The 12618-nt window shown below is 45.5% G+C and overlaps 1 protein-coding gene across 1 annotated transcript in view; it reads right to left on the reverse strand.

The window, feature by feature from the left end:
• Nucleotides 1-8993: 8993 nt before the first annotated feature.
• Nucleotides 8994-12618, reverse strand: part of ACACA (acetyl-CoA carboxylase alpha) — a 229022-nt gene continuing 225397 nt past the window's right edge. The window contains exons 55-56 of the mRNA XM_015559072.1: nt 12358-12494; nt 8994-11099 (exon numbers count right to left, since the gene is read on the reverse strand). Of these exons, the coding sequence (XP_015414558.1) occupies nt 10976-11099; nt 12358-12494 (261 nt within the window). The 3' untranslated portion in view covers nt 8994-10975. The remainder of the gene's footprint in view (nt 11100-12357; nt 12495-12618) is intronic.

Raw genomic sequence — 12618 nt, forward strand, 5'->3', positions numbered from 1 at the left:
ATTTACCTTTTCAAATGGCTCTGTGTAGATTCAGATTACTATCTGGAATCATTTCTTGTCAGCCTACATAATTGCCTTTAATACTTCTTGTAAGGCAAGTCTTTTAACAATGTACTCTTGAAGTCTTTTTTTCTGGGAATGTCTTTATTTCATCTTTGTTTTAAGGATAGTTTTGCTGTTACTTGTTTTATTGTTTCTTTATATGCAATGAGTTGTTTTTCTCTAGCTTCTTTCAATATTTTCTCTCTTGTCTCTCAACAAGTTGGCTATGGTAGAAATCTAGGTATCTATCTTTTTGTGTTTATATCCTTGGGGTTTATTGCGCTTCTTAGATCTGCAGTTGTTTTCCATTAATATTTGGGAAGCTTTCAGCCACTATTTTTGCAAATATTTTCCTCTGCCCCTTTCTCTGTCTTCTCTGCTCTGGCATTCCCATTACACATAAATTTGCTCACCTGATACTGGTTGAATGGGTCACTGAGGCTGTGTTCATTTTTCAGTCATTCTCTGTTTTTCACACTGGATAATTTCTGTTGCTCTATTTGCAAGTTCACAGATTCTTTCTTTCTTTCCCTTCCTTCCTTCCTTCCGTCCGTCCGTCCGTCCGTCTTTCTTGAATCTGTTGAGTTCCTCTAGTTAATTTTTTAAAAATTTGCCAAGACCGGTTTGGCTCAGTGGATGGAGCATCGGTCTGCGGACTGAAAGGTCTCAGGTTCGATTCCGGTCAAGGGCATGTACCTGGGTTGCGGGCACATCCCCAGTGGGGGATGTGCAGGAGGCAGCTGATCAATGTTTCTCTCTCTCATTGATGTTTCTGACTCTCTGTCTCTCTCCCTTCCTCTCTGTAAAAAATCAATAAAATATATAAAATAAAAAAAAATTTGCTATCATATTTTTCAACTCTAGAATATTTATTGTGGTAAAATATACATAACATAAACTTTACCATTTTAATGCTTTTTAAGTGTACAGTTCAATGGCATTAAGTACATTTATGTTGTTCTGACACCATCACCACCATCCATCTCAAAAATGTTTTCATCATCCCAAATTAAAACCCTGCACCCATTAACAATAACTAATTTCCTACTCATTTCAGTCCCTGATAACCATTATGCTACTTCCTGTCTCTGAATTTGATAATTCTAGATACCTCATATAACTGGAATGATACAATAGTTCCCATTTTGTGTCTGGCATAGTGTGTCACTTCAGCATAATGTCTTGAAGGTTTATCCATATTGTAGCATGCATCAGAATTTTACTCAGGATTTACTTAAAACATAATTTCTATAATAACTTATATGAAGTTTTATCTGCAAAATCTAATATCTGAACCTACATAGACAGGATCTATGGACCTTTTTTGTTTTTCTCTTCTGAGGATAGGTTATACTTGCCTGTTTCTTTGAATGTCCCATAATTTTTTGTCGAAAATTGAATATGCTATATAATAAAAGGCTAATATGAAATTGTCCCCTCAACTGGGAGTTTGACCAGGGGGTGGGGCCAGCTGGCCAACCGCCCACGGCCACTCCCCCCAGCTGGCCCAGCCCAATCGGCCCCAATTGGGGTAGGCTGGCCGGACCCCATCTGTGCATGAATTTGTGCACCAAGCCTCTAGTTTTAATATATTACAGCAACTATGGATTCTAATTTTTCTCCTTGAAGGCCCCTTTTTGCTTTTGTTTTGTTGTGTTTAATAACTTGACTAAATCTGTGGATTCCGTTTCCTCTGTGGTTAAGCCTAACCTTGTGCCAATGGTTAATCAATCACCTAATGGTCAACCAATGATTTTAGGCAGCTGCTGGGCTCAAATACCCTGCACCACTAAGGCTTCCACTTTCTGATCCCGTGTGTGTGTGTGTGTGTGTGTGTGTGTGTGTGTGTGGCATGCGTTGAGAGCACATTAAAATTTTATGCCATTTTTAAGCATGCCCTGGCTTTATTTATTTATTTATTTATACTTTCTGATGGGACCTCTTGTATCTTCTCTTCATGTGCTTATAGGTTCATGGTCAGTTAGGGATGTGTGGATAGCTTAGTCCCTCTCTGGTCTCTTCTGCGTGGGGAGCTTATCAAGTTCCCCAAACGCTGTCTCATTTCCCATGTCTGTTAAGTTTTTGGCTAGGCTGCTGGTCTGTCATTTGCCACTGAGATTACTATTGTTACTAACAATGCCACTGGGTATGGAATATTTTTATCTAGACTTCAGCTTTCATCCACCATCCCAGATTAGAATCCTTCTAGAGCTGAAAGAGATCTTAAGGGATCTTCTCATTCTGCCTTTTCCTTTTGCATTCCAGGGAGAGCAAGACTCCAAAAGGCCCTTGAGCTGCTCAAGGCCCCACTGTAAGGGGGGCCAGGCTTAGAGCTCAGCCTCTGTCTTAATCTATTTGGGCTGCTATAACAAAATACCACAGACGGAGTAGCTTATAAACAACAGACATTTATTTCTCACAGTTCTGGAGGCTGGACGCCTGGGAGGCTGGTGCCACATGGTTGGGTGAGGACCCTCCTCTAGGTCACAGACTTCTCATTGTATCCTGACATGGCAGAAGGGGGACGGGATCGCTCTGGGTCCCCTGTTATAAGGCACTAATCCTATCCATGAGGGCTCCACTCGCACAGCTTAAGCACCTCCCAAAGGCCCCAGCCACTAACACTGTCACCTGTGGGGGGTTAGAATTTCAACATATGAAATGGCCGGGGGGGGGGGGGGCCCAAACATTCAGACCATAGCATTATACCCTTGGTCTCCCCAAATTCATGTCCTATTGCATGGAAAATACTCATTCCATCCCAACAGCCCCCAGAGTCTTAAGCATCAACTTTGAAAAGTCTAAAGACCAAAGTCTAATCTAAATTACATATCATCTAAGACAGATATGGGTGAGACACAAGGTATAATTCATCCTGAGGCAAATCCCCCTCCAGCTTTGAACCTTTGAAATCAAACAAGTTATGTGTTTCCAAAATACAATGGTGGGGCAGGCATAGGATAGACATTTCCCCAAAGGGAGAAACAGGAGGGAAGGAAGGGGTGACAGTTCCCAAGCAAGTCCAAAACCCAACAAAACAAACAACATCAAATCTTAAGGCTGAGAATAATTTGATGCCCTGCCCTCTGGGCTGGGGGCCCCATTTTCTGGACACACTGAGGGGGAACTTTGGACACATTGGACCTCCTGTAGTGTACCTGCCCCCATGACTTTGCTGAGCACAGTGCATACCGCAGCTTCCCTGGGCTGGAATCAAACAGCAGTGGTACTACCAGTCGGGCCCTAGCCTCCATGTCTCTGCTGGATAGGGGCTGGCTCCCCACAGCTTTGTGTGGGGTCATATGGCCTATTGAAACCAGGGAATGGTCCTCTTTTGAAACTGAGGCAGCAGCCCTGATGACCTCTGAATTACCTTTGGAGTCCTCTTCCCTTGTCTTGAAGAATGGAGAAAATTAGAAGCTGAATAGCTCTATGGTCCCATCTTGTAAAATCTAAGAAGTCCACTTCCTTCATTCCTTCCCGTCTTCTTCCCCTTGAGTTCAAATAGGCTATTTTCCTGCTGTTGTGGCTGATGAAGTCCACGGTTCACACCCATACCAATTTCCTGATCAAAGGGTCGCTTGGCCACATCCTTAGGGTTCTCTTCTGAACACGCTTTCTCATTTGCACTATGGGCAGACTAAGAATTTTCCATATTTTTCAATGTCTGCTTCCCTTTCAACAATTCTGTCTTTAAATCATTTCTCTCTTCTCACATTTTACTATAAGCAGTCAAGAGACACCAAGCAGCACCTTCAATTCTTTGATTAGAAATAGCTTCGGCCAATGGACACGGTCACTGGGGCAGTGGGGACTTGTCCTGGGGAGTGATGGCTGGCGGAGTGGAGTCGATGGGGGAAAAGGAGACACAGTAATACTTTCAACAAACAAACAAAAGAAATAGCTTCAGCCAATATCTAATTTCATTGCTCACAAGTGCTACCTTCCACCAAACTCTAGGAGATGAACACAGTCCAGCCAAGTTCTTTGCCACTCTCTGTTTCCAACCACACATCCTCATTTCCATCTGAAATCTCTTCAGAATGGGCTTCACTGGCCATGTTTCTACCAACCTTCTGTTCACAACTGCTCTCCCGAGCCCTCACCCAAATCACCTTGAAAGGTCTGTTCGTGGCAGTGTTGCCTTTTTCTAGCATGGACCTCCAAACTCATTCAGCCTCTGCCCATTACCTCTGTCCAAAGCTGCTTCCACATTTGTGGGTTTGTTATAACAGCTCCTCACTCCTGGAATCAATTTAGCTTAATTGAGGTATAAATGACATATACTTTAAGATAAAGTACACATCATGGTGACTTGATATATTTTGTGAAAGGATCCCCTCACATTAACACATCCATCACCTCACATAGTTATCTTTTTATTTCTTTTTGGTGAGAACATTTTTCTATCCTCTGGGCAAATTTCAATTAAATATCACAGTGCTATCAACAATAGTTACCATGATGTACATTAAACCTTCAGATCTTATTCATCTTATAGTTGAAAGTTTGTATTCTTTTACCAACCTCTCCCTACTTCTTCCACACCCCACCTCCAGCCTCTGGCAACCACTTTTCTACTGTTTCAATGAACATGACTTTTTTATTTTAAGATTCCACATGAGTAGATGCATACAGTACTTATCTTTCTCTGGCTCATTTCACATAGCATAATGCCCTCAAAGTCCATCTATGTTGTCACAAATAGCAGGATTTCCTGTTTTGCATGGTGAGAAATATTCCATTTGTGTATATATACCGCATCTTCTTAATCCACTCATCTGTTTATGGACACGGGTTGTTTTCATATCTTGGCTTTTGTGGATAATGCTGCAATGAACATAGGAATGCAGGTATCTCTTTGATATTCTGTTTTCATTTCCTTTACATAGATCTACCCGGAAGTGGGATTGCTAGGCCATATGGTAGTACTTTTTTAAAGTTTTTGAGGAACCTCCATACTGTTTTCCACCAACAGTGCACAAGGGTTCCCCTTTTTCCATGTCTTCACCAACACTTATCCTGTTAGAATGGCTGTCCTTCTGATGAATTTCCCTGATAATTAGTGATGTTGAGCACCTATTCATATACTGTTACCTTTTTATGGCCATTTGTTATCTTTGGGAAAAATGTCTCTTCTTTTTTTTTTTTTTTAATCAGATCGTGATTTGTCTGTTGTTTTGCTATGGTTATGAGTTCTTTATATATTGGCTAGTCACCCTTTATCAAATATATTACTTGCAAATACCTCCTCCCATTCTGTAGGCTGCCTTCTCGTTCATTTTATTGATTGCTTCCTTTGCTGTGCAGAAGCTTTTTAGTTTGATGTAGTCCCACTTATTTATTTCTGCTTTGGGGTCAAATCCAAAAAATCATTGCCAAGACTGAGCCCCTATGTTTTCTTCTAGGAGTTTTATGGTTTCAGGTCTTACTTCCAGGTTCAAGTTTTGAATTCATCTTGAGCGAATTTTTGTGTATGATGTAAGATATAGGTCTAGTTTCATTTTATTGCATGTGGCTGTCCAGTTTTCCCAGCACCATTTATTGGAGAGACCATCATTTCCCCATTGTATATTCTTGGCTCCTTAGTTGTAAATTAATTGTCCATATATGAAAGGGGTTATTTTTGGGCTATTATGGTCCATTGATCTTTGCATCTGTTTTTTATGCCAATACCATATACTGTTTCGATGACTATAGCTTTGTGATATAGTTTGAAATTAGTAAGTGTGATGCCTCCAGCTTGTTCTTTTTCAAGATTGTTTTGGCGATTCAGGGTCCTCTGTGGTTCTATACTAATTTTAGGATAGTTTTCTTTCTGTGAAAAATGGAATTTTTATACAGATTGCATTGAATCTGTAGATAGCTTTGAATAGTATGGACATGTTAACAGTATTAATTCTTCCAACTCATGAGCATCAAGTATCTTTCCACTTACTTGTGCCTTCAGTTTCTTTCATCTTATAATTTTCAGTGTACAGATCTTTGACCTCCTTGGTCAAATATATTCCTAGGTATTTTATTCTATTTGGTCTAATTATAAATGGGTTTGTTTTCTTAATTTCTTTCTGATAGTTCATTAGTAGTGTATATAAATGCAACTGACTTTTCTATATTAATTTTGTATCCTGAAACTTTACTAAATTCATTCATTAGTTCTAAGTTTCTTGGTGAGGTCTTTAGGGTTTTCCATGTACATCATGCTACCTACAAATGAAGTGTTTTACTTCCTTTCCAGTTTGGATGCCTTTTATTTCTTTTTCTTGCCTGAGTGGTCTGGCGAGGACTTCCAGTAGTATGTTGAATACAGGAGCTTCCTTGTCTTGTTCCTGATCTTCCAGCGGCTGAGGATGATGTTAGCTATGGCCTGGTCATATATGGCCTTTATTATGTTGAGGCCCATTCCCTCTATACCCAGCTGCTTCCACATTTTTAGGTTAGCACCCACTCCTGGCCCAAGTTTTTGTCTTAATCCACTTGGGCTGCCATAACAAAACAGTGGGTAGTTTATAACAACAAACATTTATTTCTTATAGTTCTGGAGGCTGCAAGTCTGAGATCCAGGTGCCAGCAAGATCAGGTGAAGGTCGTAGACTTGTATCCTCACATGATGGAAAAGGGTCTCTCAGGATTTTTTATAAGGCACTGATCCTGTTCACGAGGGCTCCACCCTCAGGACTTAAGCATCTTCCAAAGCCCCCACCTTTTAATACCATCACTTGCCGAAGTTAGGATTTCAACATACCAATTTTTTTGGGTGGGGGGCACAAATATTCAGACTATAGCCCTCCTCATTGGTACTTTCGCATAGTGCCCATGTGGCTCAACGCCTAGAGACAGTCCCTAGACCTGCTTTCATAAGGGGATGGTTCTCTGAAAATGCCCTCTGAGGAAGGTTCTGAGTGATAACAGGTGTCCTCTCTTGTGAGCATAAGGGGCAGGGTATGGAGAAATCTGACATTTGAAAATTTGTTACTAATACCCACCAATTGGTTCACATGAACTAATTTAGGTAATTGTTCAAAAGCCCCAGTGAGGTCCTTATTGCTATCCACATTTCACAGATTTAGGATCAGGAAATTGCCTAAGGGCAGGAGTGAGGATATTTGAACTCAGTTCAGGCTTATTCCAGAGTCCAAGTTCTAAGTGGCTATCAAAGAATCTGTTAGTACAGCCAAGCATGCTGCCAGCTTTTTCTTAATTGAGGGTCTGGATGTCTTTAGCTGTCTTTGTCTCTCCTCACCCCCAATCCTTCCTGCTAACTCTAACTCCAGAAGGCCAGTCACAGAATCACAATGTTGGGATTAGGCTCATCATTCAACCCCCTCTGAGCTAGTCTATCTCATTTCCTTCTAGTTGCTAAGGGGCTGAGCTCTCTGTGTGGCCCCAAGTCCCCTCAGAGCTGAGGTTCCATTATCATTCTGCCCTTCCACCCACTGATGTTTTGGAAGGTTTTGCTTGCCCACGTTCTGCATTTATGAAGATGTCCCATTCCCATTCTTTATTACAAACTGCCCACTGGAGCTCTGGCCGGCATGCGATAGCCAGGACTACTTCCTGGGTTGTTAAAACACTTAGTCATCGGAAAGACAAACCGGCATGGTGAGCCTGTGCTGCCCGAGGCACACGCAGGTTTCTGGAGTATTGAAAATAGTGGAGAGTCACCCATTATACCTGTGCCTCTTGGGTAGCTTGGGCTCACTATCTGGGTGACCCCTCCAGCTGGGGGACATACGCTCCTGGTGCTGAGCTTGGCACCTACGGCTGTGCTCCTTTCATCAATTAGGCTGCTTTCTGAATCTTTTCTTTTTTCTAAATCTTTATACCCAGTCTTCCCATGTCCCCAAACGGTCAAAGGTGCCCCACTCTCTCCAGGACATACCTCTTCTTTGGCTTAGCAATTAAAGATCTTCACAATGCTGCCTACTTGCTTTGTCAGGTTCCATCATCCATCCTCCCCCTAAATGATGCTGTGCTTCTATCTAGGGTCTCTTGAATAACTTTCCAAATGTTGGTGGCCTGAATTGGGACACCCTGACTTCTCTCCCAACTGGAAGCCTCTCTGCCTGCAGGCTTCAGCTCTCATGCACTACACACACGGCCTCACCATGGACCAGGGCAGCCGAGGTTTTACCCAGAGGAGGAGCCAGCGTTAAGGGAAGGCATCCTCGCAGGCCAGTGCCCCTCCAGGGCTCTCACCACAGCCTGGCACTGAGCCTTGCATATCAGAAAAAGTGCAGAAAGGGTCCTCCCTGTGACATCATTCGGCACTCGCGTTTGTCACTGTGTTCGTTTCCCAGTTGGGGAAATCCAGGTGGATCCACGATTAGATTACACAACCCTCACTGTTCAATCTTATTACCCCAAAGTAGTATCAATGGAAATTAAAATTTTTCTTTTATTGAAAAGACTGAAGAAAGTATCACTTCCCAACAGAAGGAGGGAAGTCCGAGGCCTCGATGCTGACCAGGGCTGCCTGCCCATGGAGTGCAGCAGCTGAAGGCTCGGAGAAGCAGAGTCTCCCAGACCCTGAACCTCCCTTCTTCCTCCCATTTCTAGGGCACCTCGCTTAGGGCGACTCCACCTGGTGATATGTGGGTGTAACATTATGTCACTTAGAGAAAGCCACCCTTTGCTTAGTTGTATGTCCCAAGGACACAGACACAGCACCGAGTCTAACAGTCAGCAGAGGTCAGTGCTTCCCCTCCTGCTCTTGTGACCTCTACCATTTTTTACACAAGTTTAGGGTTTGGTGTCTGTTCTCACTTCAACCGCATGGAATCAGAGAGAGGAACCGAGGCAGAGGGCTGAAGGCACACACTCATGGGTTTCCTGCCTCGGGGGTCTTTCGGCATGACGAGCAGGGCTCAGCCACCGGGAAGGGAGGCTCCCCTGCTCTGTGTGGAGCAAGACTGAGAGGCGGGGTAGGGGCTGAAATGACCAACAGTGACTCTTCTACAAATTGGAGGTTTATTTCCACAAAATGTGAAAAGATTGGACTGAAGCTCCTTGCTCATCAGAGTGTGTCCATCGAACTTCCGATGAGACAAGGGAAGGCTGCTCTGTGAACGAGGTGGTGGGACCATGAGGCAGTCTCAGTCCAGCACGTCCTGGTCCGTACTTGGCTACCCGCCTGCCTCGGCAACCTTGCTTGTGCAGGGGCTGTGGGATGTCAGTGGCTCACACTCTGTGGCTCTTCTGTCTTCTCCATATGAAAAATCCCTGTCCAGGGTAAGACCTAAAGTGGGGTGCTCTGGAGATGGAGCAGTAGGCATTACAGGGGTCTGGAGAGGAAATGGATTCATTTAATGTGTCATAATTTGCAGAGGGGAGAGGCACATGAGAGTAATCCACTGCCTCTGAAGAAATGCCGGGCGAGCACAGGCCCGTGCAGAGCAGGCTTCACACCAGCTGCCGGTGCATATCACTTTATTTATTGCAGGAAAGTGGAGAGGAATAATATGGTCAGAGATGAAGTCAATTCTTACTGGGTTAGCAGATACTAGCAACAGTGGATGCTGCCTCCTGGACTGAAGGTTGTTCCCTACCTTTTCCCGCCCTTCACTGGTGGTGCCAAACACTGTACCTGTACCAGGGCAGCCTGGCCGAGGCCCCATGCCCCTGGGGGGAGAGGGAGGGTGGGGACAGACCCAGCCACAGTTCCATCTGCATAAACTGTTCCCAGAGGAGGGGAAGTGGAGCTCTCTCTTGTGAACTACAGCGTTAAGGCTCAAAGCTGGAGGCTGTACACAAGTATTCATATCAGTGCTTCTAAGATGTCTCAGTGAATTTCCTCCTTGGTCACCAGTGACAAATGCAATTAGCTGCTCTGTAGGAACGGATGCTACACCAGCCTGATCACCTGCCACTCTTGCTTTAGGAATACCAACGGGGGAATCAGTAAGCTCTCTCCTTAAATAAACTGGTTGTTGACAAAAACAAGCGTTCTCCACCACCCATGAGGGGCCCTTGCGCGTAGGGCCCCGTGAGCCTGGAAGACTGCAGCACCAAGAGGGAGGCGTAGGTAATCTCAAGGTCATGTGGATTCTGGGGTCCTGGTGCTGAGAGCATAGGTGTCCGCAGGGGTCCTGTCAGCAGCGGTGGGGAGACCTGTTGCCCTGGAAATGGAGACAGTGACTCTGCAGGCACTACTAACCTCTGTGACTACCATCGCTCCAGGCTTAACAGTGACACCTCCCAAGTCCTAAAATGAGAGACTACTTCCCATGAGTGACAGAGGGCAGCCTTCCCCACACTGGCCTCTCGGGCAGTGACCTGCAGGGAGTGGTAGGTCCCCATCTCTCCACTTACTCTAAGAGAACTGACCTCGACGTTGAGGCCTCTAATCCACAACAGTGACTAGGTCTGTTTTCTTTCTCTGCTCTTTGGATCATGGTTTGCCTTCATCTTTGAGTTCCCATGGAGCTTGCCGATTTCATGCTCTATTTTCCTTCACAAACAGGACCTTGGTGTGATGAGGCCGGAATGATTCCTCTCCAGTGCTAGTGTGTGCTGGGCTGAACGTGGGGGTGAAGAAATAACGGATGTGAGGCTTCTTCCTCGCCCCAGCCCTCCCCTGCTACCTGGGGTGCAGGCTCCCGGGGCTGGGGACAGGTGAGGGCTGAGACCAAGGGGCAGCCCTGCTTCTGTGTAGGAAGACCTCATGGTACGTGTGTACCCTTCACTGCCTTCTTGGGTGTGTGCAGGGTAATAAATACTGAACGGGACAGTGTGACGGGGGCTGGAGCATGGCTCTGTGACCCTGTATCCCCGTGTGCCACACAGAACCTGAAACATTCGAGGGGAAGCAAAACGCCAGTTTGATTCCAGTGCTGGGTCTCCCGTGCCTTCTCGTTAACAGTGGTTTCCGTAGTAAAAGGCAGCTCTAGTCTAGCCCTTTTCTCTGGAGGCAGGGCGAGGGCGGAAGCTCTCTCTACGTCGAAGGGGAGTCCATCGTGGACAGGATCCGGACAACTTCTGCTCGCTGAGTGGGTGAGATGTGCTGGGTCATGTGGACGATGGAATCCATGGCGACCTCTGGATTGGCCTGGACCAAGCTGGAGAGGAAGATTTGGGAGGTGAAGAGAGAGGCAGCAGCGTCTAGATCAGGGCAGTGACAAACCACCCGTGGCAAACGAGCTAGCAGAGCTCAATGCTGACGCTCGTCAGCACCTGCCGTTTCCTACATGGAAAATGTCCCCAGCAGCAAGGGAGGTAGTGAGATAAACTGGAAACATTTCCCCATGGCAAACGGTAAGGAAGCGCTTCAACAAACCAACACCAATGGGGCCTGGCCTGGAGTTAGCACGAAGGTCTGCCCACTGGCTAAATCTGGGACATCAAGGTAAGAACGAATTAAAAACTACTGAAAAACAGAAATCCATTCGTGTAACCAATAGTGACTATATAATGAATGAGGAGGAGAGAGGACTTCTGCTTGTAGCAGAATTGGAGTGGTGGCTGGGATTGAGGAGGTCCTGATGGAGTTGGAAAGTTACTTTGAAACCTCACAGTAAAGACTGGATCAAGCAAGAAGCATCCACGGAGGCTAAATCCAGGTGAAATGTCTGATGAGTACAGGACACGTGCATAGCCTTGAAGTGTCTCCCCACAGACTGCTCTCTGGGTACAAGGGGAAAATCAGTGATAAAAAGTGGAGAAACTAAGTAACATCGTGACCGGATGGTCGAAATGAACACGAGGGGCAGATGGCATCATGCAGCTCCAGATGTGGGCCCCGTGAAGGCCACCTCCCCACATACGTGCTGTTCTGGCTGAGCACATACGATCTGAGTCTAATCAGGGAACAGCCGAGAACGAGCAGCTCTACGTATGGATCAGAGAGGAGAGCAGGCACCCTCACCAGCGATACAGCCAATGGGGTAAAATGTAAACAGTGCATCTGGGCACAGATTTGTTCTTTGCACTGTTTTTAGTTTTAAACTTTTCTGTAAGTAAAATGCTTCCAAATAAAACACTTTAAAAGATGTTCCCGCAGTTTCACCCTCTACCCCCTGCAATGGAGAGCCTGCAGGAGGAGAGAGGCGGTGGCTCCCCAGGAAACTGCGTGCCATCACTTTCTTCCCAGAATCTTTCACCCCGTCGGAGCACCTGCCTCCGGGCACAATGAACTAAGTCTGCAGCTAGGTGAGGAGGGACCGTGCTGGAGGGCTGTCTTATCTGTGGGTCACTACAGCGGTCTCTGGCAGAGAGAGGCCACAAAGATTGTAGGCGTCACCATCTCCTGATTTGTTCTTAAATCTTTTATTCCAAGAGGTGAGCCCCTCTTCTAGAGGAGCCCCCACTGCGGCTCACCTGCGGATCTGCTTGAGGACATAGTCTCTGCTGATGTATTTGATGTTTTCCTCTATTACTGAGCGAACGCCGTCCTCCTCTGTCAGCTGTTTCTCCAGCCACTCAACCAGGTCCTTGTTGTTGTCCCAAATGTAGGCCTGTAAACAGATGAACCCGGTCAACACCAGGGCCAGGCCGGACCCCCTAATTGTTTGACACTTGGAGGATGGATTCTGTTACTGTTGACATTGTAGAATAAGGAGACACCAGGCCTTGAGACAG

Source organism: Myotis davidii, unplaced genomic scaffold (assembly GCF_000327345.1).
Source record: "Myotis davidii unplaced genomic scaffold, ASM32734v1 scaffold993, whole genome shotgun sequence".
In the NCBI taxonomy this organism is placed as follows: Eukaryota; Metazoa; Chordata; class Mammalia; order Chiroptera; family Vespertilionidae; genus Myotis; species Myotis davidii.